Raw genomic sequence first — 23,027 nt, forward strand, 5'->3', positions numbered from 1 at the left:
CTAGTTTTTTAGTAAACTCGCGAGCCTGGTTAGGATAGGGTTAAGGAGAGTTCGATTTCATGTGGGTGCACTATATGTTCATATCGAAGCGCAGTGTGGAAGAAACTAATTGACTCCGTTGCAGTTTTTGATCGTATTATTGTTTGTAAGGAGTGTTTATTGTGCAATCTGCATGTGTAGTACAGAGAGCGTGTTAAAATAACCTCAGGCTTCCTATTGAAATATTAAAACCCTCACCCATACAGCACATTGAAAATCGTTATTAAATCTGAAGCGCAACCTTCAAGCGTCTATAGAAACCGAAGAAATGTTAACGCACAAGAACTTGTTGATCCAATTGCTACTCTTATTACAAGTTTATTTCTTACAATTACTAACAACGCCCAATAAAGCCAAACATAGAAGGCGCTTTATAGTTTAAATATTTTTATGACCTAACAATTTTCGGAAATATTATCTGGCGACAACTATTGGAAAACATCTACGTCATCAAGCATTTTTGTCGTCTTCTCCCAAAATAGTGTAACATTATCGTCGGAAGTGGTACGTCATTATATAACCGAATCAGAAATATTTCGTTTATAGCGCTCGGCAAAATCCATTGTGTTTACGTAATCGAAATTTGCAAAGAATTCTTGCTAATGTGTTGATTTCAACTTTGTCCGCCTGACGCACACAGTCACGTAGGAAAGTTTAAAATAGACATTTTATATTAAAAATCGGCCCAAATCTAAGTTTTATTGCAAACAAGGTGACGAAAAACAAACACGATAAACGCAACTGTGCAAACAATAGTAAGTTACTGCTGGAAAGAAAAGTCGAGGAACTTTTGGGAGAAAGTCTTTTCAGTATAGTTTATGCTTTGGATAATTGGTCGCCAGTGTCAACATTTTCCACCGATGATTAAGAAAATTTTAAATTTACTGGAACTGCCGCTGAAAAACTCGTGCAGGATCAACTTGCATGACAACAACAGCTGAAACAGCATATAAACTGCGCACCCAGACAACCATTTCACTCACTGCGAGATGTATGGCTTCAGCCGATACATCGCGTTGAGAGGCCCGGTAACTAGATTAGATTACTCTGTATAAAGTTGGAGTAGAAGTTTTTATTCAAAACATTGTTTAGGCTGATTTAACATGATTTTCGATTGTTTCCAGATTTTTCTGATATCTGTCTAGAATTATAAATATTTCAGTTTAATAATGTCAAAAACTGTTTGTCTCATCCTTCTGTTTGCTTTCGGTATGTACAGGCTATATAAACTCTATTGTCTTTCAAAGTTCTACGTGTTACCGGATAATTTACCTTTCTTTCTTTTACCTCGAGTTTAACTGTAGAAACATGTGATAACGCACCTGGTGTGGCAGAAAGTTTATTATTGAAATATCCATTTCAGCGACCGTGAAAGCTCAGGCCGGAACCCCAGTGCCCGATCCGGAAGGTTATTGCAAAGGAAGTTCTGACACCGACCTATTTGCCATAACAGGAATTTGTGACAGGTTTTATCGCTGTGTTCACGGTAAGGGTCATTTCGGCACCTATCATACATGGAGGCTAGATGACTTATAAAACGTTATGTAGCCTACTCTAGGCCTATCCTCCTTTCTTCTATGAAAACCGAAGTCTTTGTATTTTTCGTAGCACTATGGCCGCGTCAAAACCAGTTGTGTATATTTAACAAAGTGTATTTTCAGGTACCTTGTATGAGCACACATGTCGAACTGGACTGGTGTTCAATCAAGAAGCAATGGTTTGTGACTGGCCAGCAAATGTGCCGCCACCTTGTGGAGGTAGTCTACATTTAGACGTAGGACAAAAGTATTCTTTTGCATACTAGCCTTAGACAACATTTCACTTCACTAATTGAAAGTAGATTAAAAAATTCAATTTTTGTAAATTTGATAAAAAAATGTATGAATGAGATAAATGACTGGAATTCCTTTTTTTCAGCCAAATCACCATCAACTACAAGTAAGCATGTGACTACGGCAGAAGGAAAAAGAAAATCGAATTAAGATTAGGAAAAAAGAGAAATAACTTAAAGACATACTAATAAAAGTAAATTAAATTTCTTCGTTTTTAAAAGTTGGTTTACTTTTTACTTAGCTGTTCGTTACGACGGACCCTACGACACTCCGATCCCTGACCCTGAAGGTCACTGCGTTGGAAGATACAATTCTCTTCAGTTTGCCCTTCCTGATGTTTGCGAAAAGTTTTATCGATGTGTCTCCGGTGAGAAATTTTAAGCAGCATAAGTCTAACTTTAACTTATTAGAAAATTTACTCTCGTTTATTTTTTTTATAACATTTCAAGTTAACCATTAGTTAACCAATAATTAACCATTTATAGGAGTCTTGTACGAGAACAACTGCCCGGACGGCCTTGTTTTCAATCCAGCAATCTATGTTTGTGATTGGCCAAGAAATGTTCCCGGTTGTTAGGAAATCGACATGTTGTGATTTTGTCTTCAGAAATTTGCAGCTTTTGTCATATTTTGTGTTTTTATAGTATGCACCGATAAATACTTGATTTTATGTAAATGATAATACGCAGCCGTCTTTAGCAAAACTAAGTGTTTTCAATAAAATTATGAAACTCCTAGAAAATGCTTTTTATTTCTTATTCATGAAACACGAGCATAAATCAGAAGTCATTTGGTCGAAAACATTTCCAAAGCAGCTTCTTTTAATTACAAAGAGCACCAATAATTTATTCATCACTCGCTTTATCATATTTAACTATGTAGCGGTTGTTACTAGCATATAGTTGTCATGTTTCTACCAAAATTGCAAAACTAAAGAATAAACCGTTTTCTCATTTGCTAATTTATGATTTTAATGTTTGCTGTCGGGGCGGTTTGTTTTTCGAAGCATGACGGCGCGATAAGTGCTGCAAGCGTGATCATGTTGATTAGGCTAATGTGAAGTCGCGCTTTTTATGCAAGTTAGCCTAGCTAGACGAAATGTGTATGCTAGGATATGATTTACCTGGTCCAAAGCCTGTCCTAATCAGACTGCAGAGCAGGCTACGGGTCTACCATGGCCGGTGAACACGCGAAAATTTTTATTGAAAACTAAAAACCGCATTGCACTGTAGGCTACATTTTCATCCTAAAATCCGGCAAACCGCAATATTCTCATTTTGGTTTCCGCAACAGTTTACCGTAGTACTGTGCACACCTATTGTGCTTTGCGCACGGATTACCTTCCACGATGCACACCGGTTGATTGAATGCGTGCACCTGCACACATGGGAAAAAATTGTGGCACCTGCATGCATGCATGCGAGGTTCATCAACCTACATGTTGAAATTTTTTATCTTCACGCCAATTTATAATAAATGAATAAAAGTTAAAGGTTTAGTGCACGCCATCGCGCCAAAATTTGCGTGTTTGTACACACGATGTTTTGTCAAAAATTGCCGGTCGACCTTTCGAGCATTTTCTTCTGAGTTTTTGGACTGGTATAGGCCTAATTACTATGTGCTGCTCTGATTGATTAATATATATATATATATATATATATAATCATGTATGGGTTAAATATGACTTGTGTGCTACAATTTTTAGTTCAATCGGTTCAGCTGCACACTTAGTGTCTGATTTATTAACTTGAATCGATTTGACGTTTATTCATAATGACCTGTTTATGTGAATTCATTTATTATTAACTGTGTTAGTATCTGACAAGGACTCATATGCTAATTACGTTGGCCGTCAATGACTTCAACCATGACTCACTGCTAAAGCCACAGTTCAACTACCATGTTGTGTTAGTGCCAGGCAGCCCGGGCACAAATGATGTGTTTAAGAAAAATATACTGAACGGATATGACGCATAAGAATGAACATACCATTGAGTGGTTTTCTTGGGCTTATTCTGCTTTGAAAACCTGACAATTAGTTGACCTTTTTGACTTTTCAAATTATAATTAGACGCCATTAATTTTTTAACTATGTAGACATGTCATAACTATATAATATCCTACTGTAATTGTAACAATTGTGACAATTTAAACACTTTAACAAACAACAATTTAACAATATGTAGCACCTTAAGTATGTTACCATTTGCAAATAACAGGTGAAAGATTGATTTCTGTATTTGTCTACCATGAAACCATTCACTAAATCTAAACCTGATGTTTAAACAAAATTAAAAGATTCTCAAAAAATTATCTCGCTTTGCGCAAAAATAATATATTTATTAATGCTGTACACGTAAAAACAAAGCACTTTGTATCTGTAAGAAATAGAAGTAATATATTCGTGTTGGTGAATTTGATATGTTTATATGTCAGGTGGGATTTTTATAATTATTCGTCAGACTTTTTGTTAAACCCAAAGTTTCACAAACTAGCACAACTTATTAAGGTTCATAAATCAATCTATTCATTTTTATGCGTTTTAACTCGTCTTTTCAGAAGCTTCATTTATGTGACACAATCACTCTCTGGACAAAATGGTTTGGATTAATAAGATTTCTCTGTGTACAGTACAGTGGCCTCCGATTTTTTTATCCAAGTTTAGTAATCCAAAGCCCTCACTATGTGGTGGTCCTGGTACTAATAATGTTGGAATTTAGTTATTCTAAGTAGTTAAGTGACAATGTATATAATATTTTGCCATGATAGCTACGTAAGAACTGTTGCAGGTAACTGTCCACTTTTTTGGACAAGGTTTTGGGAGGCCCAATAAGACTACTATATCTATCTTCAAAAGATTTGTATGTGGAAAAAGAGAGGCTCTAACTATCGCATTGCAGACGTTTTAGAAGTTATTTTACTATTTTTGGTATATTTGTATTCTGCCAATATTAATCATTACGCTGCAACATATGTTATGAAACCTAAAAAACTCGGTTTGCATTCGAAATTTTTCAAAATTTTCTGCTATGCCAGGTTCTAAAGTTCTAAACTGCAAGACTGTTGATGAGTTACCCTGTTGGGTATCCAGTGTCTATAATGCAGGACAAGAATTGCAAGAATTTGGACAGAGGTTTCTCAACCAATAGTGGATTTTTTTTACGACACGATGTTAACTTAACATTACACTCAGGTGCAGATCTAACTAACCCATGTGGTTTGCTAACACAGTAGCAATTTCATATTCAAATTCATGATATATATTATAAAACCAGTATACATTGATATACTTTAAATTTTGATATGCATATAATATACATATAACTATCAATAAAATCTTTGCTGTTTTCTTTGTATATCTCATTGTCTTGCCCCTTTTTTCATCTTTGATTCCTTTTTTTTGTAAACGATTTGAGTTATTATGGCTCATGTTTACCACTTACCATAAATGATTTATTTCTTTTTCAATTACCCTAATTTTTGATGCAGTGATTTTACCATTTTAAAACTATTTGCAAATGCATTACTGCATTTAAATGCATATCATAACATTTTACAAATTACCTTCGTTAAAAAACATAAATGACAATATATAGTACACAATAACAAGGCCCTCTTTTGATAATTTGTTATACTGTATATATGGATGAAAATTTATCTGTGTGTTGTTGTGAACTTTAACTTTTGAAGTAAGTCTTGGTGCCGAAAGTGTCTTGCTTATATTTTGCCAAGTTAATATATCACTACACTCCATTTACTTTCTGTTTAGATTGAGTTAGTTATGGATTCAGTAGGTTCTATAAGTGGATCCAAGCGGATTAATGAGGATATTTCACATTTTGTTGGATCTTTGAATAACGGTGCTAAGAAAATCAAAACAGAGAGAGGTTGCAACGAATTGATCTCAAAAGTTGTTCATATTCGAAGCTTGCCTAACGACGTCACTGAAAACGAAGTGATTCAAGTAGGACTGAATTACGGAAAAGTAACTAACCTGCTCATGCTGAAAGGCAAAAATCAAGCATTCTTGGAAATGGAAAATGAGGACGTCGCCAGGCAAATGGTTGATGACTGCACAGTTACTCCTCCCACTATTCGGCAGCGCGTCACCTACGTACAATATTCTAACCACAAGGAGCTTAAAACTGATAATTCTCCCAATCAAATGAAAGCCATGGCGGTTTTGCAAGCAATGCAGCAGACAGAAGGTGGAACCAATCATGTGCTGCGCGTTGTCGTGGAGAACATGCTCTATCCAATCACGCTTGATGTACTGCACACAATATTTTCAAAATTTGGAGTTGTTTTAAAGACAATCACATTTAATAAAAACAATCAGTTTCAAGCTTTAATTCAGTTGGGTGATGCTGTTCAATCACAGACTGCTAAATTGTCACTTGATGGGCAAAACATTTACAATGGATGTTGCACACTTCGTATCGAGTACAGCAAGCTGTCTTCTCTCAACGTCAAGTACAACAATGACAAAAGTAGAGATTACACAAGAACGGATTTACCTACTGGAGAGAGCTCTCTCCTCAGCACACCTAGCTCTCTTCAGTCTCTTCTGTCTGGAGGCGGTGGCAACTCACTCATGTCAACTCCGTTTAGTTCACAAGCCGCCACGATCGCTGCCGCTCTTCAGCAGTCTCAACTGCAGATGTCTGCCGGCCGACAAAATGTGCTGAAAAATACTTCAGTTGCTGCTCAGTTGGCCGCTATTGTGGGACCGCAGAACAACAATTCTGTGCTGCATGTTTCCAACTTGGATGAGGAAGGTATAACTCCTCAAATTCTTTTTACACTCTTTGGAGTTTATGGTGATGTGATTCGAGTGAAAATCCTTTTCCAGAAGAAAAGCAATGCTCTGGTCCAAATGTCTGATGACCAACAAGCCCAGGTTGCCATGAAATACCTGCACGGAGTGAAACTCTTGGGACGGTCATTGCAGGTTGTTTTGTCAAAGCACAGTCAAGTCCAACTTCCCAAGGAGGGCCAGGACGCCGCCAATCTGACGCAGGATTTCTCAAACTCCTCTCTGCATCGCTTCAAAAAGCCAGGATCGAAGAACTTTCAGAACATTTTTCCTCCGTCTGATGTCTTGCATTTATCCAATATCCCACCAGAAACTACTGAAGATGATTTAGTTGAACACTTTAATATCTATGGTACGGTAAAAGCATTCAAGTTTTTCCAGAAAGATCGCCGCATGGCTTTGATACAGATGAGCGGCTTAGATGAAGCGGTCAAGTGTTTAGTAATGTTGCATAACCTGAAGCTTTCTGACACCAATCACCTACGTGTGTCGTTCTCAAAGGGACATATTTGATAAACTACATGTTTACAAGAGTGCAATTGCACCGTTGAGTAAACTTTTTCTGGTTGGTGGATGTACCGTATACTGGAAATTCATTGTTGCTTGATCGTTGTGTAGGGTTGTTGATATGAAAATAGCCTATAAGCTATAATAGGCTTTGTTTTCTGAAGCTTATTATGGAAAACAATCCTTTTTTTCTCGTACTACTTTAGCAGCTGTGAGTAGAACTCTCACGTTTGCAAAATCTTGACACATTTCAAAGTGCACTATTTTTAAGCACATTCCTAAAAGTCAACATTCCACTTGAAAGTTTTAACAAAAGCTGCATGTGGTAAAGTTGTATGTTTGTTACGTATAAAGTTAGCTGTAAATATTCAAGCAATATATCTTTCCAATATTTTTTTAACTTTTTTGTGGGGATCTTTATTTAAATTGTTTTAGGAACTTATAACATACAAGTGGTTTGGAAACTTATTTTTATGAGGAATGTTAACCAGGTTTACTGCATTATGTAATCTTCCATTGTTTTGCAACATAAATTGGTATAAAAATTCGGATTTTAAACTTTATTGCTGGTTAGGGTATGTTCTTTTTCAACACAAAATTGATATGGTTTCGTTATTGATAATGATAGAGATAATTGATGATAATCGCATGTAGATGGACACATGCATCTTATTTTCCACTGATAACTTGGTGTAATTTTTGCAAGCTGTGTGTTGTCTCAGTTGAGCTACTTTTTTTTTCTTCTATTTAATAGCATAGAAAAAATGTTTCAAATTTAAAAATATTCTTATTTTAAGATAAAATTCTTCCACTTCTCAGTGTGTTCACAGTCAACGCTTTATTTTTTTGCTCTTTCAAGATAAAGATATTGTTGGGTATATTTACAAGTTCTAATGCTTGGACGACGGTGTTTGGATAGGAATAGTGCATGACATATATGGGAAACTTTACTTTTTCATTATTCTGTGAAGCTATTTCTGTTGCTTGTTTGGCAGATGCCAAAATCTTGACCGTTCATTTATTCTTGGACCAAATTTATTTGTTTACGTCATAAGTCATTCCCAATCCACCTTCCAGACTGAAGACAAAAATGTTTTTCATTCATTAACAAGAATTCTCCAAGTTCTGTAGTAGCAGCTATTTCACATCGTTGATTTGTGTACTGTACAATGTATTTAATGCTGACATGCACAGTATATTCCCATAGATCTCCGGATTTGTTCACTCTTTGACTAGCTCTCATCCCTGCTTGCTCTTTCCTCGGCATGTGTTCGTGTTCCTTATCATTGCTGCCCCACCCCACGAAACAATGTCACTTGTTTTGGCAATTTCAGTCTTTTTCTTTACAAATTTTTTAATGTTTTTACCATTGTGAGAGACTGAGAGCAAACATGTCACCATTCCTTGCTGTAATCCCTGTAGTACTGTCCTGTTTCTTGAACTTAATCGGCAAATTACTGTTTCTGTTTTGACTGAACCTGAATGTTATTCTAATGGCTTGCGGTAGTTATTCTGCTATTGTGCATTTAGATGTGAATTTGCATATTTCGGTTAACTTCTGTCTAAAGTTTTTGCATTGAATTTATTTCGGTGCTGGTACCTATTCCAGCTGAGTTAACTGCCTTGTTTTTGTTGAACTTTTGCTGGTGCTCTTTTGTGATGAGCCATTTTGTGTAGCATTTAGTCGGCCTGAACATTGCATATTGAGCTAATTCAGTGTTTCAAATGTTCAGGGTTTCCGAATAATTTTTGCCAAACTTGAACTGCTTACAAACGGTGTACTATATCTATAAATAGTGTACTTTTTGCTCTCTTTCGTGAATGAAGTTGTTGTAGTGACAACATTTAGCTTTATGCCGACTCCGTAGGATTACGTTAGCTTTTGGCTTACCTACATGTAAATTTTCACAATCAACTACTATGTGTTTGTTTTTAACGCTTAGTGATTTCAGGATGTAATTTTTTCATTTTAAAATAAATCTCCTGACCTGATGATTTTATGTGAATTGTTGTCCATGGTGAAGAAGCGCTTGGATCGCTGCAAGAGTTTAAATCTCGTAAGTTTGAGAGATAATGAGTGTCAGGAAACAAACGTAGCAAAAGCATATAGGCGTGTTTAGTGACTTTGAAATTACTTAACCGTTGATGTTAAACCACCTTAAAAAAACAAAGCAAACAGGCATGGTGGGACTTGATTACAAAATGAACCTAATGGACAACAAGATACAAAGAAATGCTGAGCTTAGTGAAAGAGCGTCCTTTGGTGGTGATTTTATATTATGTGATTTGCCACCAGGTAGCGCTTGAGAGCAATATTTGTAATGTAATTCGTGTTCTCGGCAGATGCAGAACATATTGGAAACATTTGCTGTTGTAGTGTTGTATTGAACGCACTCAGCTTTAGTTTCAATCTGTTATCTGTTTCATTGTCGCGCACTCACTAGATTTTCTTTTCCAGGACATCATTTCACGAAGCCTTGTGACGTTTGTGTGTATGTCATCAGGGCCTTGAATTGAACGTGACAATGCCAGCTTTCCCGTTATCAGATCTACAAGGGGTTTGCACCGTGAAAGTAAGATGACGTTGCATGGTTTGAATACTGCTTCTATTCACAAAAAGTGTAACTTGATTATTTTTATGACTTTTTTTTTTCAAACATGTTTGAAACGTACCCACCTTTTATAACGATAGTTAATGCAGCCCTAACATCTAAACCATCGGGTAGGGGTACTTATGTATTTTTTTAACCAGGGCCGTCTGTTGTAGTCAGATAACTGCGTTGCCTGCCGTTTATGTTGTCCGCTAGATGACGCCGTCGATACATTTTGAGACAAATTCTGCGACATCCAAAATTTAAAGAAACAGAAAATACTAATTTGAAACAGTCACGAATTTGTTTTCTACAAGGTCACTCGATTCCTTATTAGCTTTGAATTGCTGCGACGCAGTTGCTTGGATGGTGATATTTAAATTTGCACCGATCCTGTGATTTAATCCCTGACATATTTTGCGGAAACTTTGCCGTCGTGTGGTGTTTAATCTTTTCTTCGTCAGACAGGGTTTATTTAATCGGCTCTATTAAGCCTAAGTTATCGCGGTAAGTTGTTCACGTTTTTCTTTATTTTCGTCTTTGGAAATAAAACTTTTGTTCTACATATTTTGCAGTTTCGCTGTATTAAACCGTGCAGTGAATGTTTGCTTCCATTTCTCGCTGTTTGCTCTTAAACCGTGTTTTTCTGAAGCCGAAGCTATCCAAATTTTTTACCAGAATTTTTAGACAAACACGTGTTTCCTCGGCCCAGCTGGCTCAGTTAGCTTATTACATAATATCGAAGTTGATTATATGATAGCGGCTTTAGCCTGAGCTCGCTCACGGATTGCCGCAAACTGGGCCATGCAGTTCTTTCTCGCACTGCTGCAAGCATTAGCCGTGCGTTGAAGTGTTCGGTTCTGATACTTTGCCAAAGCGTGTGCCGCCACGTTTTATACGCTGCCGAAAGTTTGCAAACAAACATTTCTAACGATAACAGTTTATAGATTGAAGAAAATATGACAATATTGTTTTCATTATAGCTACGCTCATACGTTGTTCAACCATGTACAGCGCGTGGGGTGGAAAATCGTCACGATTTACCCGAAAATTCATGCGGAGTTGACTCTCAACTTTAGTCAACCACAATTTTTCTAACCTGATAATTACTGGGTCGATTTTGTAAAACTTTTTGGAACGCGTAAATTGCTTCGTGTTTTTAAATCCGTGCACACAAACCCATTCGCGCAGGCTTTAATGACAGCTGAAGATATGGTTTTTCGTAGGCCTACAGGTAATTCCGACTTTGCCGTGTGAGCACCGAATTTGTAAACATTTCTCCCATAGGCTCCAATCTTCGCTCGCAAGTCGTTTTATTAACGCAGCTATCGCGCTACATTTCCGTTACGGCAATTTTGCAACAACTGAATTGTCGGCGTATGGGTTTGTTGACGCGCTTCTGATTGGTTGACACGATCACGTGCTTCCTTAATCGTCGCATTGTGTTTTGTAACGGTCCTTGATGGTTGCAATCCAAACACGATCGAGTAATTCCCAGAATTACAAATTCAACGCATGTCTGGCTTTCAGCGTTTACAGTGCGCGTAGTCACAGTTAATATTGGTCATAATTCAGCCCCAAAAACCTCTCGTTAAACATGAAATCCTTAACTTTTAAAAGCCATCCAGTTTGTCTGTTGATTTAGATTTCAGAAGAAACCGGTTTGAAGCTGTTTGTGCCGGGTCCTCGAGCGAAGGTCACATTTGAGGCAATCACTTGTCGTGCTTTCAAGGACTTGAAGAGTCACAGATAACAGTGTTACGCCACTTATATGGCATTATGACATCATAAATACTGTTAAAATCATAATGAAACCGCTTTCTGCTGTGGTAATCATCACTGAAAGGTGGGACCAAACAAAAATCTTCCCCATGTGGGTTCGTTTGCTGCCTTAGTGGTTTTGTAGCCAACAAAAACAGACCCTAACTTCTTTATTTACCGATGTCAGCTTGCAGGCTTGAGCCGTGCCGTTGTAACAAAAATGCGGGCCCAAATATTAACATTACAAAATAAACACAGGCGTTTTTGTTCGTATTGTGTTTCAAATTTAACAACGCGATGTCGACATCGGTTATGTAATTTTGACCTAGTCCTACACAAAGGATTGAGTTTTGCCTCCGCATTCCAGCCACTTCGCCTTTAATGCAAGCAATATTGGTATAATCCGTAACATATGATACCGAACTTGTATAAAACTGAAATATTTGGATCAGCGATCTACCGGCTTTGGTTGAACACAAGCGTCTTTTCTCAATCGACACGCACGTGAATGTGAAGTTAATGTCGTTTTGTCTGGAACGCTTTTTCCCAAGGAAACCAGACTGTATAGCAGAGGATTGAACAAGACCGGGATTTTCCTTAAGTTTCAGCAGAAGCGTTCTCCATCCTACATTCTAGCTAATAAACACTGTATAATGAAACCAATTTGGACCCATTCAATAGTCGTCCGCCTACGTTTTAAAGCGTCCGCGTCATGCAAAGCTTTGAGCATTAGGCGTGGGTTGTTTCTTGTTTGATTTGGGGGTTTTAGTTATCACGATCTTGCAATTGTTTCAACTGGACTTAAATTCTTTGAAATTAAGAATGCCGCATGTAGCATGTCGCTCTTTGCTAATCATGTGAAAAGTTCTCACACTAAGCGAATCACGTGACTGCTTTGATACTACGTCACTCTTCAAGTAAGTCAATACCAAACATTGTTGCTTCACAAAACCTCTTCGTTTATTTGTGTTTTAATCAGCGTTTTGGTTTTGTATACGTTTGCTGGGCGCAAGGGTGCAACCTATTACCAAACATAAACACTGTTTCGGCGTGTACACAGATAATTGTTTTTACTAATTGCTGGCGTAACAGTATGTGGTAGGGCTATGTGTTTACCCCATGTCGACATATCGATACCTTAGCCCGCTTTTGCAGTGCTTCGTTTCAGCATAGTGCGCAATCAGATTTCGTCAATATGCCTTTGTTCGTTTTACGTCAGAAACTGTGTGACTAAAACCCATTATTGACTGGTCTCATTGTGTTGGCACTAGTTTTTGTTTGTTCTGTTATTGCTGATATGGTTAACATGTTTTCTTGGTCTATATTAAACTCCTTTTGTAGTATATTTGATCACACTGCGTATGACGTCATGTAGTGATTTTACACTAGAGGCAGAAGTAAGCCGTTTGCAACGGTATAACTGTGTCGGTAGAAAGCGTAGCGGGCAGCTAGTTTACACTTTACACCTCGTTCGTTGAATGAGATTGCTCAATTGAAATTATAAACATTTTTTGGCCAATTTTACAAGTTTATACTCTACGCGGTTACTTTAATATTAGGCTATTCCTAAAACTCTGTTGCTTTTTATGGTTAAACCGCAAACATGTCAATGACTTTGTTTACAACCTAAATTGTGTTTATTCAAAACTTGCTTTTTTCGGATTTAGACCAGCTGACAACTTTTCAACAAAGTGACTTTATCTCTTCTCTTTTGCTGACTTTTTTTTGTTTTTGCACTCAATTCTCATTGGTCCAATCTCGGTGGGGAGCTCGTTTCTAGAGTTCAATGACCCTTGATTTTTGGGTGCTCTTTGACTGGCAGTTAACTCAGCAGCAGCATTCATTGTCATCACGTGATATTTAGAAGATGAGCAAACATGAGAAGACAGGCAAAAGCGGAAAAAACATGCGTGGTCGTCATACGATGCCGACATAGTGACACTTGCACCGTTATTTTCACTTCGTTACTTTTATGCAGCACACGCGTATTGCTAATCACAATTGGCTTGCAAAAGTTTTATCGTTTGCATATTTCGCTTGGTAGAATCTGTACCCTATTGTATGATGATTCTTATTATCTCATATTGTTGACAAGCGACGATTTAACAATGCTCAAACAGAGAAATAGATCTAACCTTGCTTATTTGTCTACAAACGCAAACATCTTACTTCACTGTTGTAAGTTAATGGATGATTCAGCCAGGTCTATTTTTCATGTTTAGTTCTCCGTAAGTCAATCGCACCAGCGCAGCACGCTTTGCTGCTCGTTCGACTGTAACGTCTTCCTATTGGTTAAAACACACCACACGTGATGATCTAACGACCCTATTTACATCCCAACGGCAAACGACTATTCTGACAACAGTTTTGTTGTGTAGTGACAAACCCAGTCATAGGGTATAAGTTATACCACCGAACACTCAAGAGTTAAGTTCCAGTGACGCAAGTACAGTAGTTTTTCCAAGATGTTATATGACAACTGAAAACCCCACCTCGGTCAACATGTTGATTTGTTCGCCCATCACTCAAACCCCCGCGATTAGTAAAGCAAATTGCCGCCGACGCGAATCGTCAATATATTCCAATCGTTTGAGATATCGTTCGTCAGTTGTACTTCAACATTTGTTATCGCACGAATTCATTGCAATAACCAGGTCAAGAAACTGGGGCTTGCGTTACTATCTCCTGTTATCAGCTTAACCCACTTAAGGTTTATCAGTGCAAGGGTGTGGCACTTGGACCCTGTTAAGCAGATTGGTTGTCTTGGCTGTGGTGTTGTGCGCTAGGAATTGTTGTTCTGACAGTTGCAATGTATCTATAATGTCACGGTTTTGAGTTTGGTACCTTGTTGTCCGCTCTATGTTGTCAAGTGTCCACTCCTAGTACCACCGGGTGAAAAGCTTGCTTCAGCGACTCTCTTGTTCGCTCATAATTGGGGTAATATGACGTAAATCTTGAAATAAAACCTGCTTATGTCCATGAATCATAACTGCTTGTTCATAATTACGTATTCGATATTCACACCCGGATTTCTTGTTCAACCCAGTTTTTGTTGGCCCCATATAAAGTGCCACTCTGACGTCCTTGTCCGTTGCGGCTGTTATTTTAACTTTCCGTTGAAGTATTGTGACGTTATTTGTTGATTAAAGGGCGTGACCGTAATTGTCTAGCTCTTTAATCTTGTGGGGATAACTCTTCCCAAATGATTTGTTGCAAGATTTCGATGTTATAGAAGTTTCTTCGCTAACGTTTTCATAGAATTGTGCGATTTTAAATTACACGAGGAACCTCAGTTTTTTTGATGATATTTAGGTCTTGTCTTCCATAGACTTTTTCAATGTACATTGTTACGGCTTCCATGTACAGTATTGGCAACCGTGATATGTAATCTTTTGACCTAGTTAACCAGCCCCTTAAATTTTTCGGATATTGAACTCTGCCAAGGTATTCGATTAATTAGACCAACGCTGTCTGGACTTTGGATTGAAATTGCCATTAACAAGAGGCCGCTTTTGAAATTCGACATTGAATTCCGTCGGTACACCCGCTACATATGTTGTCGCCTGTATTAATTTTGGTCATATTGTTGCCTCACAATGGGTTTTGTTCCTTGATTGAGGCAGTTGACAAGAGTGCTTTCTTCTCATGGTGGCATCTATAATCGGCGCCATTGTTCGAGAAACTGAGTTTTGTAAGAAACAACTGTCACCGATATCTTTATGATGTCATAACCGTGTAAGGATAGTCTTTTGTGTATGTTTTCAATACACAACGTGTTACAAGGCACTCGGCAACCCATACGCTAGTCACGCGTTCAAGGCATGGGTTATTGTGTAAAAATAGGGCTGTTTTCTTAAATCACGCACCTAGGGTGTGCAAATCTTATTTTGATTTCAAATGTTGGTTGTAAGAAGATTATATTTTGGTCCCTATAAAATCAGCAACACAATTTGCATTGTAATTAAAAGTGCAAGACATTTTTCTAAAGACATTGTACATCCTGGTCGCAGGGGTATGAAGTTTCAGAATTCCAACCCCGGACATAAACTTCATCAAAACTGACCTTTATCAACAAGACAACAAAATACAAGCAAGATATACCGATTTTTTAATCAGCAATAGTTGGACTGTAAATAATAGTCGTACCGTAAAAGTAGGCAATTGTATTTGTATTCAGGAATGCAGTAGTACCGATTAATTATGCAAGATATTTTTACATTTCTTTCCCGGACTTAAACATGGCCAAGTCGATTTTAGCTGACATGTTTTCTCCTGTTTTGTTTAAAAAGGACAAAAATATAAGTCAACCGCTCTTTCTCAGCTTTAATGGCCATGTTGCTAAATGAAACGACGTTGATTGATATTCTTGTATTAATTGAGAATTGTTTACAGGAAATTGGTTGGGTATGGCGTTGTTGGGAGCTATTGTTATTATTTTTATACTTTCTATATACGTCGACCCATTTTTCTTACATAGAAATAGCTTACTGGCGGTTTTTATTCACGCTGAAAAAAAACTGACTAACTACGTGCCTTTTTTGGATCAGTGGCGTCACATAAGTCTAACAGGTGCCCCACAAAAGTGTTTATTGTGACGCAATGGTCGGGTAACGTACCGGCGCTGAATGATTTTGGAAAAACCCGCTTGGAATGATATACGACCAACGCTTGTGCTGCACCACGGCAGGTCTTTGTCGTTTGAAAGTGAAAACAGATTCGCGTTTCTGGCGTTTCAATAATTAATTGTCCATTGAGCACCTGCTGTTTACAAGTCTCCGCCAAATTAAGTTAATTTCGCTCTTCTGACGTGCTTAGCAGCGACATTTCTAGCTTTCTAGCCGAGTTGTTTGGCCCTATGTTTGATTAATGTCTTGCGTGGAAAGCTGCCAATATCTTTCGGCCGATATTGTTTTCGCATATTTCTGCACCATCACGGGACTTACGGCGCCAGGCGTTTGTCAGGCTTAAAACGCCACAAATCGGATTTTATCATTTGCGTAACAGAGTTGCGCGATTTCACGATAATGCCAAACTGTTGTCTATAATTAAAGCAAAAACGAATAGGATTTTAAAATGCCACAACGCTTGATGATATAAATGACATTTACTTTACCACAGAAATTATTTAACCTTTAGCTATACCGCTCTTAATCTCATTTAAACCTATCCAACGTTTTTAAACATATTTTTGAACCCGTTTACCACGCTTAGCCTTCCTGTAACCGAAGCTTACTTGGAATGTATTCCTTATATTGGTAGTTAAGCTTAATAATCATTTTCATGTAGAAGTTTATTAATTTTTGTCAATCATCTGATACACTACGCCGTTAAAGTATTTGCACTCCTAATTTTAAACCTTGCATACTTTTTTGAACCAGTTTTTATGTGATGCTTTACTTGGTCGTGCTAAAATTGTTGGTTTTGTCATATTCATATTTTTGCAAACTGCTGTAGGCAATTCGACTTTCACTGCTGTTGTTTTTACGTCCAATCGAGGCGTGGTATGAATTGACATTTATCCGTATTCTCTGTCCGCTCTCGATGCCGATTTCAAATTGGCAGTCCTTTTATTTGGACATGTAATTATAGTACTTAAGCCTCTTTGCAGCTATTAAGCTTTCAAATTTCCTTGAATTTTACTATTCGTGTGAAGTCGACCTTAAAGCTTGACTTTCTAAAGAGCATCTATATTAGGAAAGTTGACGCGTTGACATAAGTATAAGTATAAGTTTTAACGGCTACACTCGAGCCATAAATAAACCTTTAAAACCGTCCTGTTTCACTCCAATTAGAGGTTTTCTCAAGCGACTTTTAAACGACCGTGCGCATGTATATGTGTAATTCTAACCCCGGGGTTAAAACGTTTCCCGTTGTTAACCGACGTTTGGGGTCATGCGAGGTTACTTGCAGCTTTGTGTAATAGAATGCTTCATTAGACTAAACTTTTATCAAGGTATCGGCTGGAAGCATCGCTCGGGCTTATGAACATCTGCCTTGTGGTGAAAGTAAACCCATAGAGACAACTCTGCAAAGAATTCGGGGCAAAAACATTTTGTCAACATGTTTGTCCACCCCGTTCCTTCGCAGGCCGTCATAATTAATTGATTATATTACGACACATTTACGTGTTTGTGACGCATCGATGCTACCTATCGCACTGTCTGCCGAAAGAATCGACATAACTGTGTCGGCCATTTGAAAATTTATTAGGTATTAATATTACTTCATATTATGTTGTCTGAATTCAATAACTCTTTACGCGAATCTCGTCTCTATTCAGATTGGTTTCACTGGGATAAATATTTACCGCCGTAAGCTCGGTTTTCGTTCCAGATTTTATTAAATTAAACCAGTTGTAGACCTTTCCCTTGTGTATGTTATAAAGCCCCTATATTATGTCATAAACGTAGTAAGGCAATATGTCTTTATCGGTGGATAAACGGTCGTGGATTTAGCTATTAAACTTCAGTAGAAATCCAAGAGAAATTTTAATGAAAACATGTCAACTTTTGACCCGACCGAAATCACATTATCTCTCCGCGAATTGCGCCTACTTTGCGTGTAGGTGATAAAATGAATTACGACTTTGACGTCATTTTCCAGTCAATACATATAATGTTGTTCTAACCTTATTTTCTGCTTTCGCCATTGCGTTTTACTAATTAGGTGTTTTATAACGCGGACTGTTAAACACCAGCTGGCGCTACGGACCCTTGACGTCATCGTCTTTGCCAAGAAACAATGTACAACTTCTAGGTTTGATTTTGCTTTAAAAGGGAAATCAAGGCCGAGTGATTATGTACGATTCGTTTAATTGCGTGAAAATCACTTTACTAAGAAACTACTGAGTTTTTGTTTCGTACTAAATCTCGTGGGTGCGTATACTTTTGTGGAAAACAGTTTTGACTTTTCAAGTCTTGTTTAAGATCGTAACCATTTCGGTATTACCCACACATTTCCTGCAAAAAGTCCTTGTTTTTTGCAGGTCGCCAATGCTTTTCCAACGTTTTGACTTAGGCGGGAAATAACGCTTATGACGCGTGTCCTTCGTCACAATTAGTAATTGTTGACAGCGAACACGGGCCCTCCATGTCTTAGTCACCCATCACTTTGTTTGAAAACTGAAGTGGACTAATCCCAGTCAACAGGGGCCATTCTTGTTAACGTTTCTATGTTCATTCTACCGTTATAAGCAGGGTTGCCATCGGTCTCAACTGAAAAATAAGGACAAATCTTAGAAATAAGGACGGTATGGCAACCCTGCTTATATGACAACCATCGTAATCCAACTATAATGTGCATTAATTGTTTTGTAGCTCGGTGAATTTCCTCAAAGCTAAGTAATTATGCTTTTCTCGTTGGTTACTTGCAAAATCGTTTGTTGTTTACTGTACTGGTTTGAAATGGGGCATGAATAAGATCATATGGCTATATTTAAAACGTAGCAACAAAGTCCAGTTCAGCGGTTTTCGGTGATGAGTTCGGCCGATTCGCCTTTTTACACCTCATCGTTCGACAATGCTACGCAGCATTTAGCGATATGGTCGACATAACAGCCGGCTCACCTACTGTTTTTGCATGGTGTGATTTTCGGAGTTTCAATTATTTCCCAAAATGGTTCTGAAGCTCTTTAATTGATAGAAGAAGCCAGTTGTTCGTTGCTATCCATTTTCCGTAACATGTGAAGTAGTTTTGCATGATCTTAGTAGTATATCTCCTCGTCCTTGTAGACCGTTGTATAGGATGCAGTTTTCCCAAAAAGCTATACTTCATTTGTTTGGCGACAAGCTTGTTTTTTGTTCGCCTGTCTTGTTTTCAAAGTTCGAACTCCAGTAACGACCCAGTTGATCTTGATTGCGTCATTCTGGGACAAATATTGAACCGTTACCTGGTTGATGTGTGTTTTAGAATCCCTCGCTTTTTGGCTAGCGCCGGGGCCTCGAAAAACAAAAATAAGATGATGTAATTCAAATTGCGACATTATGCAGTGCACTGAAGTATATGACTCCTCTGTCGTGTCTGTTTTCTTGTAACCAAACCTTATTTGGCTTGGGCTGTTTCTCCTTACTCACCACGAAATATATTGTCATGAGAAACTGTCACAAAAGGCTACTGGTGTCACGAAACCTTAGATTGTTGACGAGCCGCCCTGGCTTCAATGGGTCCACGTAAATTCGGATTACAAACCCTCCTGAACCCGCATCATACAATTGTTCCTGAAATTGTTAGTTAGTTACTGTGGAATTGTTTTACTGCTTATTTCGAAACCACAGACTCACTGTATAGAACCAGAAACCGTCGTTTCGTTGTCACCCGGAAACAGATTCCACAGGAGACCATTTTCCGAATTCGACCGACCACCATAATAGGCATTTGGGCAAAAAAGTCGTAGCAAAGTTTACACTGAAAATGTTCGGTGCATTAAAGCGTCCCAACACTTTCAATTCGTGAACAGGTCAACAAAATTAAACTAAGCGCACATTTTCAAAATGATTTATACGAGTCGATTTATAGACGTTGGTCGAAGCCGAAAACAATCCTAAGTTTGCCAAGTCACCATAAATATTTATTGCTTTCATGATGGTTTTGCTAACAGTAGCCGGCCAGCTAGCGCCAGTATAGTTAATGTCGTCCTGCAAAGTGTATTTGCTCGTATTCGGCTCGAATATGATTGAATTATTGACACAGCCTATCTTGTCAGCTCGTATGGTGATATAAGAGCACTCTACCTGTGTTTGTCGACCACTTACGGCCTGTTTATGCTTGCACGCCGGACAGGGCCAATGTTGTCCGATGGGGTCGTTTCTAGGTTGGTCGCTGGGTTCAAATTTGCTCATTAAATCTGCTCGGTGTAACTAGCAAACGCTTGCGTCACTTTTTAAATGACAAAAGGTCATAGGTTATCGTTCGGAAAGGCCGGCATTGTTTGCTAATAATACTAAGTGTGTGACAAAGGTTCAATGTCTAAATTTTGCGGCATCTTGCACACTCAGCAAGCTTGCACCCTATATCACATGGTGATGATATAAGTATGTGACGTTGCAGTAATTCCACTTTCTCACGGCTTGCTCAGCGCTGTATAACAATGCGCGCTTTTGGTGATATGTGTAGGTGATTATTGTTGCCATATTCTTACGAAGCGATTAGATATTTCCCGAAAATCATTGTACCCGTTGCGGCGTTTAGGCCCCTAAAATAATGTTAGTTATATGTGTTAAAAAATTGGTATTTTCACTTCTCTAATCTTGTTAGCAGTATCACTAGCCGTTAACTCATACTTGAAGGAAGCATAACATATTTCGAGGCGGCACACAGTACATACAGCCAGTTATTTACGATTTGAACCTGTAGGCACCCAAAGAAGGAAGGATCCATCGCGGAATTAACTTGGTGTATCTAGTTTTGTATTGTAAGTGATGTTCTGATTCAATCTGGCAGTTTGTAATAAATTGAATCTATAACTCTACACGGCAATAAAAATTCCCGCAAAATTAACTGTTTTATAGGGCACGCTTTATAGCACTGCACACATCTGCTCCGTGTTTATACCCATCCGTAACAAAAAGCGTTTTGAGCTCGAGGCTATTTACGCCGATTTGCGCGACGGTTTTCTCCTATAATTTAACTCTCTTTTAAGGATCATACAATTTTACGCTTTGCAATTTGCAGAGCAAACATCGGTCAGCTGTTTGGTCTTTTGTGACGTCACAATCCCCTTCTGAAAAAGTTCAGCGGTGTCAGCAATTTTGAAGATAATAAAGAGTAAGCGCTGTTTGTTTCCTTTATATAGGATGCGCTGCTGAACGATGTTAAACCTGAGCCGCCTTCAATTTTGTCTCAAGAATAACATCAGCGATTTGTGAACGTATTTATGTTGTCACGTGATTACGTATAAAAATGTTATTCCTGAGTTGGGTAAATATCGAGCTCTATTTCGATGACCTTTTTTTTCTGAGTTCCTCAATAAATTCCAGTTGTTTCTTATAAAAATATTTTAACGTTTATAGTTATTGGAGATTCAAATATAGTTTACATGATTTCTGTTAAAACCGACGGTGTGGCTGTAAAGTTATATAATTTCTCACAAAAATTGATTTCGTAGTTATGTAACATTTCAATATATGTATACTTACAACACCATACATATGTCAGTTACGCCTACGTCACGCTCGACCGAGTTTTGAGCTGTCGCTTGGCCAAAGGTCGCTCCAAAACGTTTTACCCGAGGCATCGTGGTCACTTGTTTTTATTCGCTGCACTCAAAGCTTTTAGTTAAATTCTTGTAATGGTAAAAGTAATGGAAGAAAATGCCTTTTCTTTGCCCGTACTTTGTGGTAATCTTAGCTTATGGTTTGGCGCCACGCAGTCTTGTGCAGGCAAAAGTAAGATGAAACCTACACCACTAGTTCGAGTGAAAACAAGCCAATGAATTCGCTCGTTGCATTTCTGTTCGTTTTACTACCTTAGAGCGTTTGTTTACCGTTGGCTGACGCAGTTACAGCGTTTCTGGGTGAAGTATTAGTTAAGGGCCGAATCATCATTCAACCACTGAGTAAAAGTTTTACAAGGGTGGCCGCTTGCATTGTGACGTCCATTTTGAATTATAAAAACCCATCATAAAGAACTTTACAACACACATTCCCCTTCACACTCTTTGTATTATTTTTCCTTAAGCAAGGTCAGGCCATAGCGTCATGTCACCACTGTGGCCTATTTTTACAAAGTTATTTGGGAGGTCGTGTGCCTTGTGCGTCTTCTCAAATTATCGCCATTTCCTGAATTGACTGTCACATTTATCCGCCAATCAGAACCTGCCGCTCCCCCGTATGCAATGAGATCCAATTACAGTGTGTGCATGCCGCTCGAAAAATGCAGCAAACCTGCCGAAATGTTGTGTAATTTTGCCCGGTTGAAGTGCTCTTCAGTTACTTGGCTGCCTTTTTTTGTGCGGAATGCGTTAGGTCGCATTTCACAACCTTGACGGATGGTTGCAGGCTGATGGAACGTCGAAGTATAAATTGCCTAACTCTGAGGATGTTGTGTTCAGTTGCGATAAAATACATCAAACTTGTTCAAAGCGCTAAGACCAACAAGACGCTAAATTTGCTTTAACGGGTTCTGTTTTTGTATTTTGTTCTTCAAGAGGCCGTGACACGGTAACGCACGGTTAGAATCACGCCAAGCCACGGCACGATATGTTATTTACATCCCGTTGAGCGGCGTGCGTATGGTTTACATGACCTAAATCTGTGTCCGTTCGCTGCTGCGACCCCAAATGGAGAAATCGTGCAGGAATAACAATGAGCAAACTACAAGCATTGTGCTCGAATAGACGGAAAGCCGTGCGCGGTATGATATCATACTTCATTGAGCTGTCGATAATAAAATTAGTAAGAATCGGTTTGGCCTTTCTGTTACCTCGCAGCTAATTGTTGCTATTTTCATTACGTAAGTTGTTAGTTCCAGGTTGGGCATTATAGC

General features: G+C 38.3%; 2 protein-coding genes across 2 annotated transcripts; both read left to right on the forward strand.

Annotated features, from left to right (window-relative positions):
- Positions 1–1,111: 1,111 nt before the first annotated feature.
- LOC143448947 (peritrophin-1-like) lies at positions 1,112–5,641 on the forward strand. The gene is made up of 6 exons (XM_076948915.1): positions 1,112–1,248; positions 1,403–1,525; positions 1,701–1,796; positions 1,957–1,977; positions 2,113–2,238; positions 2,357–5,641. The coding sequence occupies exons 1-6, from the start codon at positions 1,209–1,211 to the stop codon at positions 2,446–2,448; spliced, it is 498 nt and encodes a 165-aa protein (XP_076805030.1). The 5' UTR covers positions 1,112–1,208; the 3' UTR covers positions 2,449–5,641.
- On the forward strand, positions 5,519–9,186 carry LOC143448945 (polypyrimidine tract-binding protein 1-like). The gene has a single exon (XM_076948912.1). The coding sequence runs from the start codon at positions 5,653–5,655 to the stop codon at positions 7,198–7,200; it is 1,548 nt and encodes a 515-aa protein (XP_076805027.1). The 5' UTR covers positions 5,519–5,652; the 3' UTR covers positions 7,201–9,186.
- Positions 9,187–23,027: the final 13,841 nt, after the last annotated feature.

The sequence above is a fragment of the Clavelina lepadiformis genome, chromosome 3 (assembly GCF_947623445.1).
Source record: "Clavelina lepadiformis chromosome 3, kaClaLepa1.1, whole genome shotgun sequence".
NCBI lineage: Eukaryota > Metazoa > Chordata > Ascidiacea > Aplousobranchia > Clavelinidae > Clavelina > Clavelina lepadiformis.